This window comes from Columba livia, chromosome 1, assembly GCF_036013475.1.
Source record: "Columba livia isolate bColLiv1 breed racing homer chromosome 1, bColLiv1.pat.W.v2, whole genome shotgun sequence".
NCBI lineage: Eukaryota > Metazoa > Chordata > Aves > Columbiformes > Columbidae > Columba > Columba livia.
In genome coordinates this window covers 209,130,556-209,154,028 of record NC_088602.1, presented here as the reverse complement: position 1 = coordinate 209,154,028, position 23,473 = coordinate 209,130,556, and the positions used below count along the sequence as shown (strand labels likewise).

The following is a 23,473-nucleotide window of genomic DNA, read 5'->3' as shown; positions in this document are numbered from 1 at the left end:
CACCCAGGTGTCCCCAGCTGTCCCCAGGCAGTGTGTCCCAGCCATGCAGGAGCCAGGGCAGGGCACTGTGTGCTCCAGTCCCTTACCTGAGGTCCTCGGGGGCTGGAGCACAGACAATGCTCTCCACAAGCACTGGAGATGCTCCTGCGTCATGTTGAAGCAGTTGTGACTGCATCCCCAAAGCGCAGGGGTGCACAGGCGCAGGCTTGCTTGCTTTTTTACAGTATTTGAGAGTCGTACAGCACTCAACATGCAGCTGTGGGATCTTGTGGGATGAGGGAAGAGGTCAACAAGTCTTGCTTTGGAAAGAGGAATGAATGGAGAGGTGGAGGCAATGGGAAAATGAGGGCAGGCTTGTCCTCTGCGATGCAGCTAAGAGGGGCGGATGGCACGTGGAAAACACTCCTCTGTGGGTCTTTCTCTTTCAGCACCTGTGCATCTGTTTTGTAGTGTTTCTTCAGCTCTTACAGCCTGTGTTAGTGAGGTCTCAATTTCTAATGAGCCAGATTTTATGAACAGAGATGACCTTCCCACGCCCTCACGTTAAAAATGCCCCTCGACTCAGACACAGGTGCCTTTAGACTGTGCAAGCAGAGATGAACAAAGCAGATGGTGTTTGGATCTGGACTGAATTAGAGTTTGGGGTGAGATTTCACTTGCAGCTGGCTCTAAGCAAACCAGTAACTTTCTTCTGGATAGTACAACCCAGATCTGAAACCACTGGTAATTGCAAACCCATAAACTATCTTTTGCAGGCTGAACGGCTCATATGCATGTTTCTGGTACTGAGTCTTCTCTGTAACACCTACCCTAGCACAGCTAATCCTTTGCGATGATGGATCTGCAATTATGAAGCTGTGCAAATAGCTAAAACAATTGCATCACCTGCCTTGTGGCTGCTCTAGAGTGATTTGTTGATTTATTGATAGCACTAGGCATTGCTCGTGCAAATTAAGGGTTAGACCCTGCAAAAGCGTAGAACACCTGCAGCTTCTACCCATGTCTGGGTGTCTGGCCCAAGGAAGATATTTATGGAAGGATTTTGCATTTCGCAGGTGTGCTTTGCAGCAGCAGTGAGCTGTCTACAAAGTGATGGCAGCCTGACAGTGTCTCCTCTCAAAGTTTGTCAGTATGGCGAAGAGCACATATAAATTGCAGAGAGATTTAGCAGCAGCAGCAGCAGCCACCTCTTCCCTTCCTCCCCTGGGTTCTGCAGGCTCGGTGCCAGGACTCTGTGCTGTATCATTTCAGGATGCCCTGGGTGCACCCGTGCAGACTGGCAGCTGAACATGGTGACCACTGAGCTATTTAAAGGAGCTGTAACGATGACACTCAAGTGTATAATGCACCTATTCTGCTGATGCTGGAAAAGTGCTGGTGGAGTGGATAGGTTTAAGACCGATGGGAATTTACCACTCCAGAGCCATTAGGATGTGTGTGTATTTTCCTAAAACGTGGACCAAAGGAGGTAATAATAGAGAAAATCCACTATAAAGGAGGTTCTTCTGTTGCTGCATGTGTGGGTCTGCAGAACAGTTGTCATTGTGGCACTGAGCTGGCATTTAAACACATGGGCTGTAGTTGTCTCAACCACACTGACAGACTGTTTAGCAGGGCCTGTTGTGATAGGACAAGGGGTAAGAGTTTTAAACTAAAGGAGAGGAGATTCAGGACAGATATGAGGAAGAAATTATTGTCCCTCACGGTGGTGAGAGCCTGGCCCAGGTTGGCCAGAGGGGTGGTGGATGAACCATCCCTGGAGATATCCCAGGCCAGGCTGGACGGGGCTCTGAGCAACCTGAGCTGGTGAAGATGTCCCTGCTCATGGCAGGGGGGGCACTGGGTGAGACTTGAAGGTCCCTTCTAACCCAAACTCTTCTATGATTCTGTGTGACCTTGGCCAAGTCTTCACCTCCCTGGATGTCTGTCTCCCTGGGGTGTTTCTAGACTGAAACATCTGGAAGTGAGGACCTGCTCTTAGTAGGAACACATTGATTAGAGATGCTGGTTGCCCTTGCAAGCAGCAATGTGTTCTTTTACTGGGGGGAGCTGGAAGGGACCTTCAGGACAAGGTGTGATGTGCTGATGTGAGCTACGCTGGGATGGCGAAATAACAGCAGCCTCATGTCACAGAATCACAGAACCCCAGAATGTCAGGGGTTGGAAGGGACCTGGAAAGCTCATCCAGTGCAATCCCCCCAAGGAGCAGGAACACCCAGATGAGGTTACACAGGAAGGTTGGAATGTCTGCAGAGAAGGAGACTCCACAACCTCCCTGGGCAGCCGGGTCCAGCGTTCTGTTACCCTCGCTGAGAAGAAGTTTCTTCTCATATTTAAGTGGAACCTTTTGTGTTCCAGTTTGTACCCATTACCTCTTGTCCTATCATTGGTTGTCACCGAGAAGAGCCTGGCTCCATCCTCCTGACACTCACCCTTTATATATCTGCAAACATTAATAAGGTCACCCCTCAGTGTCCTCTTGTCCAGCTCCAGAGCCCCAGCTCCCTCAGCCTTTCCTCACACGGGAGATGCTCCACTCCCTTCAGCGTCTTGGTTGCCCTGCACTGGACTCTCTCCAGCAGTTCCCTGTCCTTCTTCAAATGTCATCAGGCTCTGTGCCACCCCATCCTCCCATGTGATTCATGTGGCTTTAACATATATAACAATAGCTTGTAAATAAGGGCTGCTGCTCCTAGTTCTGTTAAGTCTCATAATTTAGTGACTTAGTCCATTCTTGACATTAAATATTGGTGTTGAGAAGGAATTGGAATGCGATGGTAGTGGCCTTTGCTCAGGAGGACCTCCTGTACCCTCTTAATGCACACAGGAGGGTTAGGGAATATGTTGGATATGTCTGAAATAGTTTGCAACAGTTTAGCAACTACTTGCATTTTTTTTAAATTCTTTTCCTTTCTGCAGTTGCCTTTTTTAATTTTCATACGCATTTTCTAAGCTCTTGAGCAAGGCAAAAATGGAAATTTCTCCCCAGAACTTTAACCCTGTGTAGCTGATTTGACCTCCAGATTTGTCAGCAGCTGGAGGAAACTCATCTTAGGGGAATCGGGAGACGCAGGAGTCCCTGGATCAATGCCCCATTCATAAGGAGGGGATGTTTCAATGGTTACAGAACTTACAAATCCGCAGTCTGCTCACATTTCCCAATCTGTGCTCCTATCCCATTTCCTAAACTATCCCTGCCCAGTTTTCTCCCCTCCTCTGCTTTCCAGCCTTCCCTTCCTTGTGTCAGAACATCCTCCACTTTTGCTTTCCGATCGGGTTAATTAAACTGAGCTGCTTCGTTAAGTCCATGAGGGAGCACAGAAGAGTTTTCCTCAGCAGCACCACAAGAGCCTCCAGCTGACACAGCAAATAAGCGTGGGGAAAACCCTGATGTTGAGAGTGTTTTACTCCTCCTGTGGTGATGGCCCAAGCGCTCTTTGACCCAGTGGAAGAGGCAAAACTTTTGCTTGCAATGTATTTATTATTAAATGCTGTAATTTGGTCAAATTTACATTGACTTTCAGGCATAGCCGGAAGACCCCAATAACAGTAGGGGAGGACCTTCGCAACTTTTACTCCAAAACAAGAAAGCTTTTCAGTATGACAGTGGGAAGAATATAAACAAGGTCAAATACAGAAAAAAATAATAACTTGCAAAAACTTTTCTCCTAATTTAGTTCTCAGAATTGCCCAAACGATTCTGAATGCAACTTTCGCCGGCGATGTTAGCCCGAGGCAGACACGGAGCTGAGGAAATTGGCCCCTGAGCAGTTCAGGTCTGTCAAAGTAATGAGGACCTTAAACCTGAGTCTTAGTACAGAACCTGTCAGCCAACCTGAGCTATAGGTGTTGCTGCTAACGCTCGCTGTAATTATGCATGCACACACGGTCCTGCGCCACGAGTACGGGAATTGCATAATTTTGTGCAAAAATAAATACATTTGTATGCTGTACAGGATAGATTTGTGTGCTTCTTTGCAAATGCAGCCTCTGCGTGTGTATACAACATCAGCTCTTTTTTAATCTTTCTGTTACAACAACCAGAGCAGGTGATTATCTTTTTACCCATACTGGCACAATTCTGACTCTTGCCTGTGTCTGATCCAGGCTGTAGCTGTCCTGTCTAGCTCAGCACTATCTCGAGACTGTCAGGCATGATTTGGAGCTGGTTATCCTGCAGCAACAGCCGGCCAGGGCTCTAAGAATAACTTCCCATTGGCCTTTGTATGTGTTGGCAGCAGCTGGGCTTGTCCTCTGCCTCATGGGGACAAAAGTCACTGGAAGAGAAAATTAATAGGAAATTAATTAGTAAGTTTATTCAGGTATTTTTTTGTAAGGCGGGTTGAGTTTTGCAGGTGCTTCTGTACTGAAAGAACTTGTTGTGGTGACTTCCTGCACCATCCGTAAAATGAGGAATCACAGGATTTGGGTGTCCTGGTGGACAGCAGGATGAGCATGAGCCAGCACTGGGCCCTTGTGGCCAGGAAGGCCAATGGTACCTGGGGTGGATTAGAAGGGGGGTGGTTAGTAGGTCGAGAGAGGTTCTCCTGCCCCTCTACTCTGCCCTTTTTTCCCTGTAATCTCCAGTACAGATGTCACTATAAAAATATTGCTAATGGTTGCAGTAAACTGAAGTTTTCCTTTATGTTTGGGAGAGCAAATGCCAGTCAGTGCTACTCCTTCCCACTAGTGATAGTGTGTGTGTTTGACTTGAGATCTGGCTAAAACTTGACATGGTCCATTTTATGAGGCTGTACTTGCTCATTTCTTCTCCTCAGCTGCTCACGTGAGAAGCCAAAGATGAAGAATTTGCTGTGTCACATCTTTTCAGTGGCCTCATCTATAGCGAGTGGTTGCTACTCCAGAATGGGTTGGATACGTGCCACAAATGAAAGGAGGAAATTTTATGCTGAATAAAGCATAAAGGGAGACTCCATTCTCGCCTCTGCTGCAAACTTTGTGTCAGTGAAGAGAAATCATCACAGCTCTATCTGACTCCTTCCTCCCAGTATTATAGTATTGTCAGCAGCATTTTATGTTCCTACTCCTGCTGTGTGTTCAGCCTACTTCCAACTGTAATGTTTGGTATAATAGCAGGATTGATGGTCCTTAATCTAGAAGATCTCAGATCTCTATCAGTACAGAGGTGTGCTCTGTATTAATTACAATGTGCTGGTCAGTTATACACTCTTAGTTTGAGAGAACTTCCCATAGTCTCTGAACCGTCAAGTACTGGTCACCAGTAACTGAAGCTCACCTGGTTTGCAGATAGCCTGATCCTATGCAGCAAATCCACTAGCTCTACATCCCTCTGAAGCTTTATTTCCAAAACTTATTCCCCACCCTGGTATCACCTCTGATTTTCCCAGTCCTGTTGTTTTTACCCTGCGTCTCTCAGTTGCATTTTGAATATGCAGCGAAATCCTGGATTCTGAAGATTACAGATTCTCTCCTTGCTGCGAGGGCGAAAACTCATGGACTCCACACAATTCAATATGAATGCAAGCGAAGCCATTTATTACAGAAACAAGCCTCCTTACATATGCAGTTATTTCCTGATCACGCGTCCACGCGCCAAGCATGCATTAGCTGATTGGATATTGTCCATGTTCACGAGCTGTCCACGTGCCTGAGTCTCACTGCTAATAGGTCTGTTGATTTACATCTTGTTGAGGCCCGGAGGCCTCACTCCCATAGCAGGTGTTGTTTTTCAGCCTTCGAGCTGGCCTTGAGATTCCTTTGGCTAGTTCACAAATAAATCTCCATCTGATAGAAACCCATCCACACAACAACCTCAAGAAAATCCCTCAAATCTCCCACACCTTGCAAATTCTATTCAAGTTGTTTCCCCACCTCCATACATAGACCTTGGTGCTCCAAGGACCAATAGGTCATAGAATCATAGAACAGTTTGGGTGGGAAGGGACCTTAAAAACTCATCCAGTCCCACCAGTGCCATGAGCAGGGACATCTTCAGCAGCTCAGGTTGCTCAGAGCCCCGTCCAGCCTGGCCTGGGGTGTCTCCAGGGATGGTTCATCTACCACCTCTCTGGCCAACCTGGGCCAGGCTCTCACCACCCTCAGGGGCAACAATTTCTTCCTCATGTCCAGCCTGAATCTCCCCTCCTTTAGTTTAAAATCATCACCTCATGTCCTATTGCAACAGGCCCTGCTCAAAAGTCTGTCCCCATCTTTGTTATTGGCCCCTTTTAAGTCTGGAAAGGCCGCACTAAGGTCTCCCTGGAGCTTCTCTTCTCCAGCTGAACACCCCAACTCTCTCCGCCTGAACATCTAAAGGCTTTGTTTTTTTCCTTGAAACTCACATTTTACCCTTGCTGGTGTCTCATGGAGTTCTAGAGAGTGAAATAGCCAGTGATCACAAAGTCACTGTGAATACAGGACTGTCTGTGCCAGGCTTTTGGGACACAGCTGAAATATGGTCTCTGTCTTATGAGATCTGGCTCTTTATGGAGTCCTAATTACAAGACTTCAACCTGTGACGCAGGACTTGTGTCTCACAGATCTTCCCAAGTTTGCAAAGCAAAGGGAAGCATCCACCCACTGGCACTCAGTGCAACATAAACCGTTTTATACATCCTCAGCTGACAGAAAAATAGCTGCCTGCTGACTGACAGAGAAACCTGGGGTCATAGCCCCTTCCTTGCTCCTTACAGGTTCAAAATGGTGTTTTAGGGCTCCCATCTTGACCAGGTCCAGAAAATTTAAAGACTCCATGAAGCCCTGAAGGGAATTTGTTAGCATAAGCTTGACTTCTGAGGAAGGAAACGCGGTTCCCCTCAAGGCTGTCCTAAAACTGCAATTACTATGCAAGCTGGGGAAACCTGCTGGGATGAAACGCAGCTAATTTACTTTAATATATTCAACTTTTCTTTGGGACAGGGGGTGTGTATATTCCTCTTTGTGCCTAGAGATGGTCAGGCTCTCCTCACCTGTTAAATGTCTTTTGATTTCTTGGCCAACTTGGCACTGCCAACCCCATAAGAGTTACACCTCAGTGAAATAGAGAAACATCTTTTAGTGAGGAGAACAGAGGCCGCGGAGTGTACAATGGCTTGTGGGGGACAAGAACAAGACACTGAAACAGAAGTCAACCTGATACTCCAGCTTTTGGCAATTCTTCACTTTTCTCAGTGCTTTGGACCTTTATGGTCTCACACACACATTCCCTAAGGTAGGATCAACAAAGTTAGACACTGTTGTGACACGGTTTGCTTAAAATCAGTGACCTTGTGTGCTCTTGCTACAGTAGTTTGTTTGTGTGGGGGTTTACATTTCCCCAGTTACTGTGATAAGGAATAATTTTAGTAGATTTAACCTCAGAATACTTTCAGGCGAGTCTGCTCCAGAAAAGAGAGTTTAAACAGGGTCTCTGGATTTGTAGGTTATTTCCATGACCTCAAAACTTCATTCTTGTTTCTGTGGCACTGAATATTTTGTTTCTTTCTTTTCATACAAGTCTCTGTGTAGCAAATTCCTGGAGGAACTGAGAAACTATTACAAAAACTCTCTACTCTCCCTGCCAAGCACAAAGCAGCACAGCTCTGACCTGCTTTTGCTTCTAGGAAACCAAGCCTGAAATGCAGGCAGAGACACCATCCCCATGCAGTTTTATCACATGAGGGAATTGGGAAAAATAAAGAAAGTCCCACTCATGGCAATTGTTAATCCCATCACTTAATTTGCTTCTGGCAGACACACAGGTAACGAGGTGATGACCACATCTGAGTGCTTGAATATAATCTGTGTGACGAGGGAAAGCCAGGAAGTCCTGCCTTAGCTTAAGTGCCCTTGCAAACAAACCGCTCCTGAAATTAATCTCTTTATTTGGGACAAGCGGCAGCTTGAGCTGGGATCTCTTAATTGCAGTGAGCTCTAAAGAAAAGATGCTCTGGCGTCGGATGCCCTGCAAGAGAAACTCGCCTTTAGTTTCGGTCAGGTGTTGGACAGGTTGTAAGTTCAGGGAGAAAGGATTTAGCTGAAGCTAGAAGCCGGTTTTTGTTGGGGGAGCTGCCAACAAAACCTCCATATGAGTTTTCTCACTATGTCTGATCCCAAAGAAAAGCTTCTATCCGTGGTAATCAGCGTTTATTAAAAGAAACGAGGAATAAAAAAAATCTTTAGCTGAGATTAAAGGGATTGTGTAGCTGCACTTGGTGCTGAATCGCCGTGTGCTTGGTGTCTGCCTCGTCAGCATCTGTGAACTGTCTCCCGCATCCCGGGAAATGAATAGCAGCGCCTGAATGGAGCAAAAGTAAACAGAGGAGCGTGCCGCCTGATTAACGCCAGGCTTCATTAACCACCCAGCCCGTGCCATTGGCGTTGCCCAGGAGCCCTGTGAGCTGTTGGGTTGCTCCTAACTAGGTGCTGTCTGGTGGAGGACTCACCGAGACCATCCCACCAGGGTGTCAGACCCGCTTTGCAGGAGGAGGTGGAGGATCACTCTTGGTACTTGTTATTCTCCCAAGGAACAAGGGATAGGATGAAAGTAAATGGCCTCAAGTTGTGCGAGGGGAGGTTTAGATGGGATATTAGGAAAAATTTCTTCATGGAAGGTGCTGTCAAGCATTGGAACAGGCTGCCCAGGTCAGTGGTTTGAGACCGTGGCTGGAGTTGGACCCAGGGTGGGTTTGCCTCCATGACTCTTTGTGGCCAAGCTTTCATGCATGATTCTTCTTGAAGCTGACATTGCAATGTCCCTGCTGTCAACATGTGGCTGTGGCAGTGGACCTGGTGATGTGAATTGTACCACCTTTGGTCACAGGAGCGTTATATGTGTGTGAGCCAAATGGTGAGATATTGTCTCCCATGTTCATCCTGTGACCTGTTCATTTCAGGAGCTGTCATTGCAGTGACATGGATTTGTGCCAGTCTCTAGTACAGGGAGGTGACCATGGATTTTGTGAGACTGTCAAACAAAACCAAACACCCCATCTCTCTCTTTCTCCTCTCCCTGTACACTTCCCAAGTCCTTTCCTCCCTCTCAGTTGACAGACCAGTCCTCTGTGTCCTCTTTATTCCTGATTTATTCCTATTTGCACAGCCACAGCGCGTAGTGCATTCAGCATTCCATGGCTTTCCCATCTAATATCAGTCACAAGCTCAGTTAATAGAAGAGAGTTGATTCCTTTTATGTTTTTTGCATCCAAACTTTTCTTGTCCAGGACCCCACTTATTTGCCATAGTATTGCTTGTTGTAGAGTCTTGGGATCTTGGCCTGGAGAGCCCTGAGCAGAACCAAGCTGCATCCTCTAACTCAGTGGTCTCTTTGCTGGAAATGGTCAATAACAGTAAAAATGTAACCACACTGTAGGGTAGCATCATAATTTGCTGTCCTTCAGGAGGAAATCAGTCCTTAAGTCAAACGCTGTGAATTCAAACGTTCTTACAAGGAATGTATTATTTGCCAGCCATAGAGTTGAGATGCTTGCTCCATAGGCAAGAGAGTGGTGTCAGACGTTGTGTGGGAGCTGACTCTGAGACCTTCCTCTGACCATGGATGGAACCCTGTCTGAAACACTGGATTTGTGAGAAGGCTTCCTCTGCTTTGATTTCATGTCCAGGCTAGGTTCAAATCTGGTGTAGCTCCAGTGTAGAAAAATAGAATGATATCTTGCTTTGGGTTTGCCGCATGTCATAAAGAAATTTTTTATACTGAGGGTGGTGAGAGCCTGGCCCACTTTACCCAGAGAGGTGGTGAATGAACCATCCCTGGAGACATCCCAGGCCAGGCTGGACGGGGCTCTGAGCAACCTGAGCTGGTGAAGATGTCCCTGCTCATGGCAGGGGTGGCACTGGATGCGTTTTGAAGATCCCTTCCAACACAAACTATTCTGTGAGTCTATGATTCTTTGAAGGTTATGTAGCACCCCAGCCTAACCATGGTCAGAGAAGGAATTAGGCAGTGTCTTGGCTTTTTTATGGTGTGGGGTGATGCAGACACTCACCCAGGAGATTCAGTCTTGAGGAAAAGCTTTGCATTGTTAGGACCTGTGGCCCAGGGACCTTCAGTGTGCTGGTGAAGAGACTGTTGTGGCAGAGGCCACGTAGAGGGACAGTCTAGTGTCACACAGGGGCCCTACATGGTGGGTCGTGGCATCACTGCTGGCCATGTCTCTGGGGGAAAAGATAAGTGAACCTGGTCATTGTGGGAAGGCAGTTTGGAAACACCCAGCTCAGAGCCTGAGTCCAGACCTCACTGCCTGCTCGCTGTGGCCTTTTGTTTATTTGCTTTTTTCTTATAATATAATTACTCTCTTGTAGATCTACTAGCCTAAGAGACTGGATATGTCTTATTTATATTATTTATCTTCCCAGCTGCTACAGTTTCTGCTATCCAGACATGAGTAATAAAAAGACATGCGTAACTCCCTTCTCCTTGGTGCATCCTCTAAGGGGTAGTACAAACCCTGCTCTATTCCACGAGCTGAACAACCAGTGCTCCTTGCCTCTGCCCTCTGCTGTTATTTATTAATTAAGCCAAAATCATAAATTATTTCACTTAGAGGCTCAAGTAATGATTGGGACTCCAGGACAGAGGGTGCAGGGCAAACAACATGAGCAGATGGGAGAGAAGGAATGAGTGCCAGCAGCATACAGAGAGAAAATCCTGCTCCTAGGGTCACTCTGGTGGCTGATGGAAGATGGCAAGATAGTCCCAGGCTCCGGCTCTCCCTGCTTTGTCTCAAAAGTCTCCTCCTGTGCTTGCTTGGTGACCATCGGTGCTGGCAGACTGTTGAGGTTCTTTCCTCTTCAGGCGAACATCTTCCCCCACGAGGTTCATTATTTTCAAAGTGCCTTCTGCAAAAGGGACCCCTCATCCAGCCTTCCTGGAGTTTCTCATTGGGGTTTCCAGATCATATTTGCCATCTTTGCCTGAAACGAAGTTCTCTTTGCCATCCCCTCTCTCTACAAACGGCAATCTCACCTCAATCATGATTCCTTCCTGCTTGGGCCTCAAAGATTTCACGTCTGGAGCATATCTCGTCTTATGCTGTGTTGACCACTTTTAATAGGCAGATTTCCTCCTTTGTTGCGATTCTTCTAGGAGTTGTGATAACCTTTGTGCAGAGGGCTGCTGTTGCAGAATAGAATCATAGAATCATTTTGGTTGGAAGAGACCCTGAGGATCATTGAGTCCAACCATAACCTAACCCTGGCACTAAACCATGTCCCCAAGAACCTCATCTAAATGCCTTTTAAATCCTTCCAGGGATGGTGACTCCACCACTGCCCTGGGCAGCCTGTCCCAATGCCTGAGAGCCCTTTCTGGGAAGAAATTTTTCCTAATATCTAATCTAAACCTCCCCTGGTGCAACTTGAGGCAGTTTCCTCTCGTCCTATCACTTGTTAATTGGGAGGTGAGACCAACAGCAACCATGCTACAACCTCCTTTCAGGAGACAGCAATAAGATCTCCCCTCAGCCTCTTTTTCTCAAGTGGAGGGGCTGTTTCTCACCTCTTCGCTCTTTGGGTTGTGGTAGTTTCCATTTCCCCATCCTGCAGCTGTGCTGACTCTGCAGGGCTAAGAAGACCATAAATACAGCAAAATATAGGGGTAAAATAGATATCTTTTTAGCACTCAAAAAGAATAATTCCTTCCTAGATCTGTCTAGTGCCTGATCAAACCAGTGTCTGGTAGAAATATAGATCATAACTCATAAGTGACGGGAGCTGGTGTTCAGGGTCGCCACGTGATGTTTCTGAGCACAGGACTCAAAGACGGAGAGGTTCCTTCTTCTGCTGCTCTCTCAAGGATGGTCTCTGAAAGAAGAATTTTTGTGCAGGGAGAGCTCATCCCATCGCCGCTCCATCTATCACAATAAAGGTTATTAAAAGCCTACGTGACCAGCCTGCATATCCCTATGGAGCGAGTGCTCTCCTGCTCGCAAGACAGTCTTGCAAACTCTGCACTATAAGCTTGGTTTTATTAAATATTTGCTTGACCAGAAAGGCAAAGCAGAACAGGGTAAACACACCTAAAGTAAATGTGAAATGACCTTTGGCCATCATCTATCCAATGACTGCGGCTGCGGCGGTAGGGAGGGCAGTGGGAGGTGAAGGTGGTTATATTATACAAGGGCTTTGAAATTCTGTCTGCTGTGAGAATTTTGAAGTATTTGGGGTGGCATGAAAGTGGTGGAAGCTCTGCAAGTCCGGACTTACCCTTCTCACTATCAGATCTAATCAGCCTGCAGGTCCAAAGAAAACAGGATTTATTCTCTTTATTATTTCTTGAAGTAATTTTTTTTTTCAGTTCCACTGGTAGTTGCATAGATTTAAAAAAACCTGCGAATTCAGACCTGTGTCACCACCGTATCTTCCTCCCTGCTGGGATCTGCAAACAGTGATTTTCACTTGCCTCCTTCTTGCTGGCTGTCATCACCTTTGCTCAGTCAGTTACACCCCTGATTTCAGCAATGTCACCCTGTGAGAGAGGTGATAGGACACTGGTCTGTGTGAGTAGAGCCGGGGTTTGGCTTGTGTCCTTTTTAAAATCAAGAACAGTTTTGTGAAATCCTGACCTGGGTGGAAAGACCTGTGTGTTTCAGCCTGGAGACCAGCAGCAAGGGTTGTGCAGTCGACACTCCTCAAGAAGCTTGGCTGGTGAGACCTGAGCTGGTAGGACTCCATCTCCCACATGGCCTGTGGGGCCATAAAGGGCCAAAGCTGTTCCTGGGACAGAAGCAGCCATACAAAAGTGAAGAACTAGGGAACAGATGGATGTGTTGAGTAGAAAGGTGCATTTCCATGGCACAAGGATGGAGCTTGGTGATGTGCTTACTCCATTACAGAAGCTGTTTGGTACAGAATCACAGAATCATAGAATGTCCTGAGTTGGAAGGGGCCCACAAGGACCATCGAGTCCAACTTGTGTCCCTGCACAGGACACCCCCACAGTTCACACCATGTGTCTGAGGACGTTGTCCAGTCTCTTTCTGAACACTGTCAGGTTGGGGCTGTGACACCTCCCTGGGGACCCTGTTCCAGTGTCCAGCACCCTCTGGGTGAAGAATCTTTTCCTAATGTCCAACCTGACCCTCCCCTGGCACATCTTCCTGACATTCCCTCCTTGGGTTCTGTCATTGGTCACTAAAGAGAAGAGCTCAGCACCTGCCCCTCCTGCTCCCCTTATGATGAAGCTGCAGCCCCATGAGCTCTGCCCTCAGTCTCCTCTTCTCCAGGCTGAACACACCCAATGACTTCAGCCGCTCCTCATACGGCTTCCTCTCCAAACTCCAAACTGGTCCCATCACCCTGGTTAAAACCCGGGAGATTTTAGGAAGCTGTGTGGTGCAAGGAAAACTCCTTCCCTCACTTTGGAAAGTCACCAGGATGTTCCCTGGGGTGTTAGTTTTCCTACTTGATAGTCCTTTAGACTGTACTACTGCTAACAGTCAGGTAACCCCTTTCTCCTCAGTCCTCTGAGATGCCTGTGGGGACTGTATCTCCCTGTTAGACGATGTTTTCTTGACTGTGCAGTGGGTGGAGAGCAGACTTGTGGTGAAAAGCCCAGGGGAGGGAGGAGACTTGGTGCTCAGTTTGCACCATACTTGGCTGCACGCCCTTTGTAGATGTGGCTGTGGAGGCTGGCACACCACAGCTCCTACATCTGTACTCCAAGCTGGATTGGCACGAGGCAGCTTTGATCTGGAAGCCACAAAGAACACGATCAAGCAGTCCCATTCTGGACTGAGGTCTCCCCGAGACAATATTAATGTCAGATCAGAGCTGACTTCTTCCTGGAGAACTTCAAGGCTTGCGAAAGAGCTCAGCATCCATCTGGACCTGTCCCTGTAGGCAGGTCCCTGACCTTCTCAAGGTTTCAGCCCCTCATCCAGAAGAACAGAATAATAATCCTTGTCCTGTTCAGTCTTATACAGCAAATACACAATAAGGTGAAAACTGGCAGTGCAAACAGCAATACTGCTTGATGTTTTTACCATTAGCCTCCTGCACCCCTCCGGCTTCCAGTGAATTTTTGTGTTGTACCATGGGGCATGCGTATGTGTGTAATGTAGAGTAAAAGGGTGATGATTTATTATTCAGCTGTGTGATTTCTGCTTTTTCTACCAGCATCTTTTCTTTCAGGAGGGCTGCCTTTGTGCCGGTTTTAAGTAGAGAGCTCAGAGTCAAGAAAGGGAGGATTAGCAATTAAATGCGCTGTGATGATGGCACGGTTGTGTGGGAGGGAGAAGGAAGGAATACTCCATAGTAATGTACTGATGTTTTCTTTTCTCTTTGCTTGTAGGACAAAATCTGCCAGGGAATTGGTGTTTTGAAGACACTTCCAGCTTTTAATCCTCGTTCCCTTGGGAATACAAACCTTTCTAACCATGTCACCAGCCATGTGGAAATGGACTTGTCTGGTTTCTCACCTCCTGCTCTCTACAACAGTGTCGCCTCTTGGTAAGCAGCAGCCACTCCATCCAAAGAGGCCCTTCATCACTTTTACTGGAGACCAAGCAGAAGGGAACTTCAACCACTTGGTGGTTGATGAAAGAACTGGGCACATTTACTTGGGAGCTGTCAACAGGATCTACAAACTCTCCAGTGACCTGAAGGTCCTGGTGACCCATCAGACTGGTCCAGATGAAGATAATCCCAAGTGTTATCCTCCCAGGATAGTCCAAACCTGCAATGAACCCTTGACGCCCACTAACAACATAAACAAAATGCTCCTCATAGACTACAAGGAGAATCGGTTGATAGCCTGTGGGAGTCTTTACCAGGGTATCTGCAAGCTTTTGAGGCTGGATGACCTCTTCAAGCTGGGAGAGCCCTTCCACAAAAAGGAGCATTATCTCTCTGGGGTGAATGAGAGTGGCTCTGTTTTTGGAGTCATTGTTTCTTACAGCAACATGGATGACAAGTTGTTCATTGCCACTGCTGTGGATGGCAAACCTGAGTATTTCCCCACTATTTCCAGCAGAAAGCTCACCAAGAACTCTGAGGCAGATGGGATGTTTGCCTATGTCTTTCATGATGAGTTTGTGGCCTCTATGATCAAGATTCCATCAGACACATTTACCATCATCCCTGACTTCGATATCTACTACATTTATGGCTTTAGCAGTGGTAACTTCGTCTATTTTTTAACTCTGCAGCCTGAGATGATCTCACCACCTGGTTCCACCACAAAAGAGCAGGTTTATACTTCCAAGCTGGTCCGGCTTTGCAAGGAGGACACAGCCTTTAACTCCTATGTTGAGGTGCCCATTGGCTGTGAGAAGAACGGGGTGGAGTACCGGTTGCTCCAGGCAGCCTATTTGTCTAAGGCTGGAGCCATCTTAGCGAGGTCTTTGGATGTTGGCCCTGAGGATGATATCCTCTTCACAGTCTTCTCCAAGGGGCAGAAAAGGAAGATGAAGTCATTGGATGAGTCCGCTCTTTGCATCTTTGTCCTGAAAAAGATTAACGATCGCATCAAGGACAGACTGCAGTCCTGCTACAGGGGAGAGGGGACGTTAGATCTGGCCTGGCTCAAAGTCAAGGACATTCCCTGTAGCAGCGCGGTAAGTGAAGCACATAAGCACCCAACCTGAACCCCCATCACATGTTCACAAATCCTAGAGCATGGCTCAATGACTGGAGCAGGGACCAAGGAACTGAGACTGCCTCATCCCAGTCTTGGCCCTGTCTCCAGCTCACACTATGTAATTTAACCAGTTCACACCTCAGTTTACTCATGGATGAACTGAGGAAGGTATCACTTTCTGACCTCCCCAGACATGCTGTTTGCTGATGAAATAAGCCAAGGGGACTTGGAATCTTTGTGAGGAATTTGCCTTTTGTTGTTACTATACTGCGCCATTCGTTAGGGGTGAAATCACATTTCCTGGTGCAGGCTTGGCTCAAACCTAAGCCAAGACAGGACTTAGATAATGTCAACGGCTTGTGCTGCTGGTGTAGTTTTATTTCCCTGGGCTGGAGTCAGAGAATGATTTATTCAGGGAGCTTTGTGAAGCCTGAGAATCGTTTCTTCTAGGGCTGAGAAGCACTGGTCATTAACCATCAAAGTCCCTCATCTTCCGGTTTCCAGCCAGCTCTGTGTTGCCTCTGTGCTGAAAAGTTAAGGCCTGCCTACAGATCAAGGATTAAATGCTGGAAGATTTAAGGGCAGGACTGGAGAAGAGGCCGGTCTACCTGACCTACAAAGGGTCTTAAGAAATTGTCTTAGTTTATTCCCTCAGTTCACTAAAGTGTCATAGCAGAAATTCTGCGTGAGCCCCGTCAGGGTACGTCTAGCTTTGATACCACGCACAGAAATCAGCATTACAGCCGGAACTGCACCCAGCCTGCTGTAATAGCTGCCTCTCTGGGCTTTGATATCCTCCCTTAATTAGCTCTTTCAAGTAAGAGGCAAGTTCGAGGCTGAGCAAAGGGAATACGAAGAAACACCAGAGCACTTTCCTGCCCCATCATCTCAAGGCAGAGTCAGGGCATGGGATACGGGATTGCTCCTGGCTTTCCTTTGTACTCAAGCTCCCTTTGCTGGGGGATTCCTGTTGTTCCTTTGCAGGACAAGGACAAACCAAGAGGAGTGCACACAGAAATTTCATTGCAGGGAGGCTGATGTGCCTTACCTTAACTCCCCATTACACCAGTGCCCTCAGCATCTTTTTGTGACCTTACACCACTCTTACAGTCCCACACTGAACGTACAGAGGGACAAGCCCTTCATTTTAGTCAGGATCTCTTCTGCCTAGACCTGCAAAGCTCCCTGTGGAGCATCGCAGAGGGAGAAAGGCTGTGCCCAAATCTGGCTTTGATTTTTTTTTTGTTTAGCCTCGAGGCCTCTGCACATTTAAAGAGCTGCCTTTAGATTTAAGCTGGGAGCTTCCCACTGGAGTTACATTCCCATGCTGTTAAGCCTCTCGGCACATTTGCAGATCTGCACTGCTTGTGCTCCACTTGCAATACCAGCCCTCTCAAATCAGGAGGTTTGCAACCTGTCAGTCTCTTGGCTTCTGTGGCTTTAGACAGGAGCAAAAAGGACAACAGCTTTCTTATGTCCCTTGGGGTGAGCCCTGGACCAAGACGACTGATATATCAGACTGAATTTGGAGGGACAGGACTGCAGAAGTTGGGGAGAGGACAAGGAGCCAGGGAGTGGGTGACACAGCGGGAAAAACTGTTAGAGCATATTTGTGACTGCACTTCTTCGCTGTGAATCAGAGATGCTAATGCTTCTCAGCAGGAGAAAGAGCCTGGAGATCCTTGAAGGAAAAAACAGGAGTCTGAAAACTGGAACTAAGTGGGCTATCCTCTCCTTAAATGAGTCTACTTAGAGCTGCTGGCAAGCCCTGCCTGAGATCAGCTGTGCTGCCCTAGGGAAGAGGTATTAGTGACTTGGCTGCTGTAAGGGTTGCACAGTCCAGCCGCTAAGCTTGGAAAATATTTGATGGTTGGTGAAGTATTTTGGAGCCTGGCTATATGTCCGTAAGAGCCTTGCCTCTTTTGTTGATGTCCTGCTTGCCAGGCATCCACCAGCACTGCTGCTCTACCTTTTAGCAAATATATTTGAAGCAGCTCTAAAACCAATTACAAAGCTATGAATGAGACTTTCCCCAGTTTCATGTGAATGTCTATTTCTCTGGAAATAGAGGTTTAACCTGAATGCAGTCAAGGCTGGACCTGAACTTCAGCAACTGTAGGACTATGAATTATGGAGCTGGGCTCACCACATTGTCCTTGCACCTTGGTGCGTGGTCAGGTCTGGGTTTTGGTGACAATTTTTTTCTCCAGTAGGGCAATAACTGACTCAAAAGGGACCACATGTTAGAATGCTTCTGTTCCTGCCTTGGTGTAACGCTTGGTTAAGGCCACTTCAAGGCAAGGGAATTGTCTTGGCGACCTTTTGCTGCACAGCTCTCCTAACCTGCAATGTGCACACAAATAGTTACAGGGATACGGGGTATGTCTCCTGGTCTGGTTTCCAAACTCAATGTGAAGGCAAAGGACTGAGACACAACTGTGTCATGAGCCTGTGCTTCCATTGTGCCAACCACATGTGCATAATGCAGAGTTCAGCAGCTTCGTAGAAGAATATCCAGAATAGGAAATAGAAAAGATGGGAGATGATGGGAGATTCTCGGACTCCATTCCTCCTCTGTCCCTGTGCTATAGCTGTCCTACTATTAATCTTAAGCATAAATTGGGAAAAAAATGATGGATTTTTATGTGTGGGCAGCTGATTTGCAAATTGGCAATGTTCACTCTGGTGATGAACAGTTCCAGGTAATATGTCTCTGGTTTTCCTCTCTGCAAGCACAGAGTAATAGCTTATATTTAAACAGTACACTTGACCCCTAATGCTTAGAAATTCATATAATCAGAGAAAAATGAGCCTGGGAAAAAAAATAAAAAGGAGTCTTACAAGGTCATCTGATTTGCTTTTCTGCCCTACTTATAACATTTTGACAGATGTTTGTCTCACCTGTTCTTGACCTCCAGCGATGGAGATTCCCCTCTCTCCCTACATGATCTGTCTTTGCTGCTAGGAAGCTTTCCATCATGCCTAATATAAATCTCCTTTCCTGATACCAAAGCCATTCCTATGTATATAGCCACAGAGAGGAACTCCATCCCCTTTGGCTACCTAGCAAGGGCATTGTGTGTCACCAAAATGTGACCACTTCTGTGTTGCATCAATGTATGGAGCAGAGGGAGTGAGGCTGTATGGACATTCAGGGTGTTGGCAGAACAAAGAACTGATCTGGAGGGAAAACACAGGCTTCTTAAAACTGAAAACAATCTTCATATTGGATTAAGAAGGGTGAGGTTTAAATACTATTTGCAAACTTTGTAATTAACTGTTGATACAGTTGGGAAATGCTGGATTATCTTTTATTTTTTATTTTACTTTTCTGAAAGCAGTTTTGGAGAAGGATAGAGATGTAAATGGGCCATTTTGGCACAGACCTTGATCACTGAAGGATTTGCTGATTTTCAGTAATATGGAATAGGTTAATAATATGTGCATTTTGAGGGCCAGTGGCAATTTCACTACTCTCAGTAGCAGAGGCAGAGGAGCCTTCTCGTCCGCCTTGGGTGGCAGGCAGGTGAACCACTGTGTGGGGCACAGAATCATTTTGGTTGGAAGAGACCCTCAAGATCATCAAGTCCACCCATTAACCCAACCCTGGCACTAATCCATGTCCCTGAGAACCTCATCTCTGCATCTTTTAAATCCCTCCAGGGATGGTGACTCCACCACTGCCCTGGGCAGCCTGTTCCAATGCCTGGCAACACTTTCCAGGAAGAAATTTTTCCTAATATCCAATCTAACCCCCTTCTGGTGCAACTTGAGGATGTTTCCTCGCTTCCTGTCACTTGTTATTTGGGAGAAGAGACCAACACACACAAACATGGATGAAGAAGAGGAGGCTGTTGGAGACTGACCCCAAAGCAGCGTGAGGGTGCCAGGGCCTGCTTGGGAGATGCGATAGGAGCAATGATCCTTGTGGGAGCCTTGGCTGGCAATGAAGTCCTAAACGTGGTGTGTTGTTGGCACACGATCCCGGCTGTCGGCTTAGGAGCTGGTTGTGACCCAGGGCTGTTATCCTGGGAGATCTTGGTCTCCTCATCAGCAAGATCTGCCTCACGGCATCACCTGCTGCTCTGCAGCCTGACAGACTCCAGTCTCTGACATTAAAAAGTGTCACCTCCATCACTGTAGCTTTTACTGGAAACACGTTGCAAATATCTGTCCAAGATAATCAAAGTGTCTGTCCCCAACTATTGCCTGGCTTCTGCCTTTTGCTGGTATTTTCCTTTCCTTTTGGCAGGAAATGGAGTTCGACTGTTTAAATTACTGTATTCAGACTCTTCCTGTTTTTCATGGCAGCGCTGTCACTTGGGGAAGAAAAGAAATGTTTTTGAAGTAGACCAGCCAACAAAAGGCCTTGTGTAAAGAGCTGGGCAATATTTTTCCAACACTTTGCTAACAGAGGGCAGGCGAGGTGGGTGTTTGGGACATGAGTCATTGATGAGTGATTTGGCTGTAAAGGTTTCCTCTGCTTCTGATGCTTCAAGGCATGTCTAAGTCAGCAGTTCCCCAAAACACCTTTGTAGTCTGTAGAATAATAGAATAGTTTGGGTTGGAAGAGTCCTTTAAAGCTCATGCAGTCCAACCCCTGCTGTGAGCAGGGACATATTCACCAGATCACGTTGCTCAGAGCCCTGTCCAGCCTGGCCTGGGACGTCTCCAGGGATGGGGCATCCACCACCTCTCTGGCCAACCTGTTCCACTGTTAACAGTGCCTAGATCCCTGCAAGTCCTACATCCCCTCCATACATCTGTTCCTCAAGTGGACTCTGCTTTCCTACTCCCTCTGCTTTGTCTCCATCCCCTCTGACCATCCTAGATGTTTGATGCCCACCAAGCAAACACTGCTCTACTCATGAGGTTTAGCTGAATGCAGGAGGTTGTGGAGGGCATATTGCTGTTCAGTCCTTCCATGGATACCTGTCAGGCATGTCTGGATGCCAGCTGGGTGCACAGGCATTTTGCTTTGGCAACATGAACACCTCACCCCAGGATGAATGCTGCTCGGCCCTCGGGATGGATCTGTGGGCTCTCTTCTGCTCCAGGATACCAAGTTAGGAAGGACCATTTCTAGCTCAAGTGGAGAAGGGCTTTGTGTATGGCCCTGGTACAGTCAATTTGCATCAGTTTTGGTGATGGGGTGGCCACGATTTTCCTCCAAAAAGCTTATTTCATGATTTTCCTCTTCCTCCCCAGGCTTGCACTCGTCATCACTGGTGTTAACAGCCCACAGGTCTGATAGAGAAACTGAGTCACAGTATCACAGTATCACAGTATGTTTGGGATTGGAAGGGACCTCAAAAGATCATCTAGTCCAATCCCCCTGCTGGAGCAGGAACGCCCAGGTGAGGTCACACAGGAACATGTCCAGGCGGGTTTTGAATGTCTGCAGAGAAGGAGACTCCACAACCTCCCTGGGCAGCCTGTTCCAGTGTCTGTCACCCTCACTGTGAAGAAGTTTTTTCTCAAATTTAAGTGGAACCTCTTGTGTTCCAGCTTGATCCCATTACCCCTTGTCCTATCATTGTTTGCCACCAAGAAGAGCCTGGCTCCATCCTCATGGCACTCACCCTTTATATATTTATAAACATTAATAAGGTCCCCCCTTAGTCTCCTCTTCTCCAAACTAAAGAGACACAGCTCCCTCAGCCTTTCTTCATAAGGGAAGTGCTCCACTCCCTTAATCATCTTTGTTGCCCTGCACTGGACTCTCTCCAGCATTTCCCTGTCCTGCTGGAACTGAGGGGCCCAGAACTGGATACAATATTCTAGATGTTAGTCACCAAGGTGAGGAGCAGCATTTCTCCTGTTGTACTGGAGGGTCTGCTAGGACACAGTTAAACACATTTTGCAGAGCAATTTTTGCCTAGGGACTCCTTGATCTTAGCGTGGTGCCCAATATTCCCAGCTGTTGCAGGAAGAGGGAATATCATCCTCACTGTTGTGCTGCTCTCTAGCATGGGGGACAGCAAAACACAGTCATTTAGAAAGAAGGCTGGAGCTGCTGGAAAGAAGGTGCATTTCAAGGAAAAAACCATCACTTTATCAACTAAATAAAAAGCAGAAATTGCCATCTCTGTCCTTTTCCCCATCATTTTGCCTTAAAAGGGAAAGGTTGGGGAGAAAGAGAGTGTTAACTTTCTCTTATCCCTTGGGAAGAGGAATGTGTGGAAGAAGGTCCAGGCGGTGCTGCTGCTTTGACATTTTGCTCATGCAGTCCCTGCCCATTTCTCCCGCCTGGGCTGACGGGTACGTGAACCTGCTGCTTTCCCAGGGGAATGACTCACGGTCACAGGGACGAGCTATCGGTTTCATTAGACCTCGTAGTGTCACTGCTTGCTATTTGAGCCATCTAAGTAAATCTCTGGGGAGGTCAATGCCCCTCGTGCTTGCACAATAGGGCTTTTTGTTCATCTCCACTGGACTGACCATGCACAAGAGTTTTGCGTGCATGTCTTTGCTCCAAATTATACAGGCTCATGTTTCTGATGCAAAGGGCTCATGGTCAGTTGAGGTCATTTCTTGGTCAACTTTTAATAGTGTTTTCCTCTTCTTTCTCTGAAGATACAAGCAAGATAAGGATTAAAAAACAAAAAAATAAAGAGACATAGTGCAGTCTGTGCAACCGCAGCCTCAGAAATACGGTGATGTCTCTCTGGGAATGCTCACTGGAGACTCGGAGACGGAGCAAACAGGCTTATTGCTGCCAGATCTGTATTTGTATAATTGGTCGCATCAGTTTGTGTTGGATGGGAGGACGTGTGTGCAGAGCGTGTTGTCAGAGGGACTTGCTGAGCCCAGCAACTTCAATAAGAGGCAACAAGCATCCTTTTGTCGATGCTGGGAGCTGGAGTGGCTTTACTGGGGAGGCAACATGGACAAGGGGTAGGGCACTGACTTAGGATTTCTGCAGCTGCATTCTATGATTTGCAAATCTTCTCCACATACCTTCCTGCTCCTCATTTCTCCATTTCCAGCAGGTCTGACCATCATCTCCCATGCAAAGCTGGCTGTACTCCAGGGTGAAAGACACTTCATCGGAGAAAAATGTCATATTATCCTGCTTCATGAGGCAGCTCAAATGAAAGTGGAGCAGGGAGCTCTCTCCAGCTGCATGGCTGGTATTTCTCATGATTATTGTCAGTGGTGGAAGTGACCAGAGGTGTCTGGGGCTGTGCTCCTCAGGCTAATGGAGAGCAGCTGAGTTCAAACCTCCACTGCTCTGAGCAAGGTCCTGGCCCCTCTGTAACTGGAATGAGGGAAGTCTTCCCACCTCATCCTCTGTGAGGTGACCAGGCAGGCTCATTAACTAATTAGCATTAATTTATTGATTAGCATGCCCAGTGTTTATGCCAGGGACACGATGGTTGGTGTCTAATGGAGTTGCAGGAATGAGATCCTCCTGGCTTTTCCATCAATGTACGTGCCTGTGGCTGAGCATGACAGGACTTGTCCAGCACCTTCATGAGCCTTTAATTCAGCCTGGGTACAGCTGCTGGCAACATCCCAGTCCTCTGTACATCCTCAAAAACCCACCATGTATTCAGGTGGACTATGCTAATCTGGTGAGAACTCATTTGCAGGGGCTTCTCAGGCACTGCATGGGTTCATCTTCACTCTTTCCTTGGTGGTGGCCCTTCCTCCCATGTGCTACCTATCTGTTTTCAGCCAGCAGGGATAAGGACACTTCCCTGCCTCTGTAAAGTGCTCTGCACTCCCTGCAGGAAAATAAAAAGTGGCTTTGGATACCCTGAAGGAGAGAAAAACAAAAACTCTTAAGCACCTGCATTAACTGAAGCTTGCACTTAAAGGCTGTAAACCAGGGCCTAATTGCAAAGAGAGGATGATTGCATTTGAGGTATTAAGTATGTTCCTCAGTATTAAACACCTGTCCTTGAAAGGATA

At 47.1% G+C, this 23,473-nt stretch overlaps 1 protein-coding gene across 3 annotated transcripts in view; it reads left to right on the top strand.

Moving 5' to 3' along the window:
* Positions 1–23,473, top strand: part of PLXNA4 (plexin A4) — a 490,888-nt gene that overhangs the window by 15,260 nt on the left and 452,155 nt on the right. For all 3 annotated transcript variants that reach the window (XM_065049321.1, XM_005509327.3, XM_065049322.1), the window contains exon 2: positions 14,270–15,533. In XM_065049321.1, the coding sequence (XP_064905393.1) occupies positions 14,355–15,533 (1,179 nt within the window). In that variant the 5' untranslated portion in view covers positions 14,270–14,354. The remainder of the gene's footprint in view (positions 1–14,269; positions 15,534–23,473) is intronic.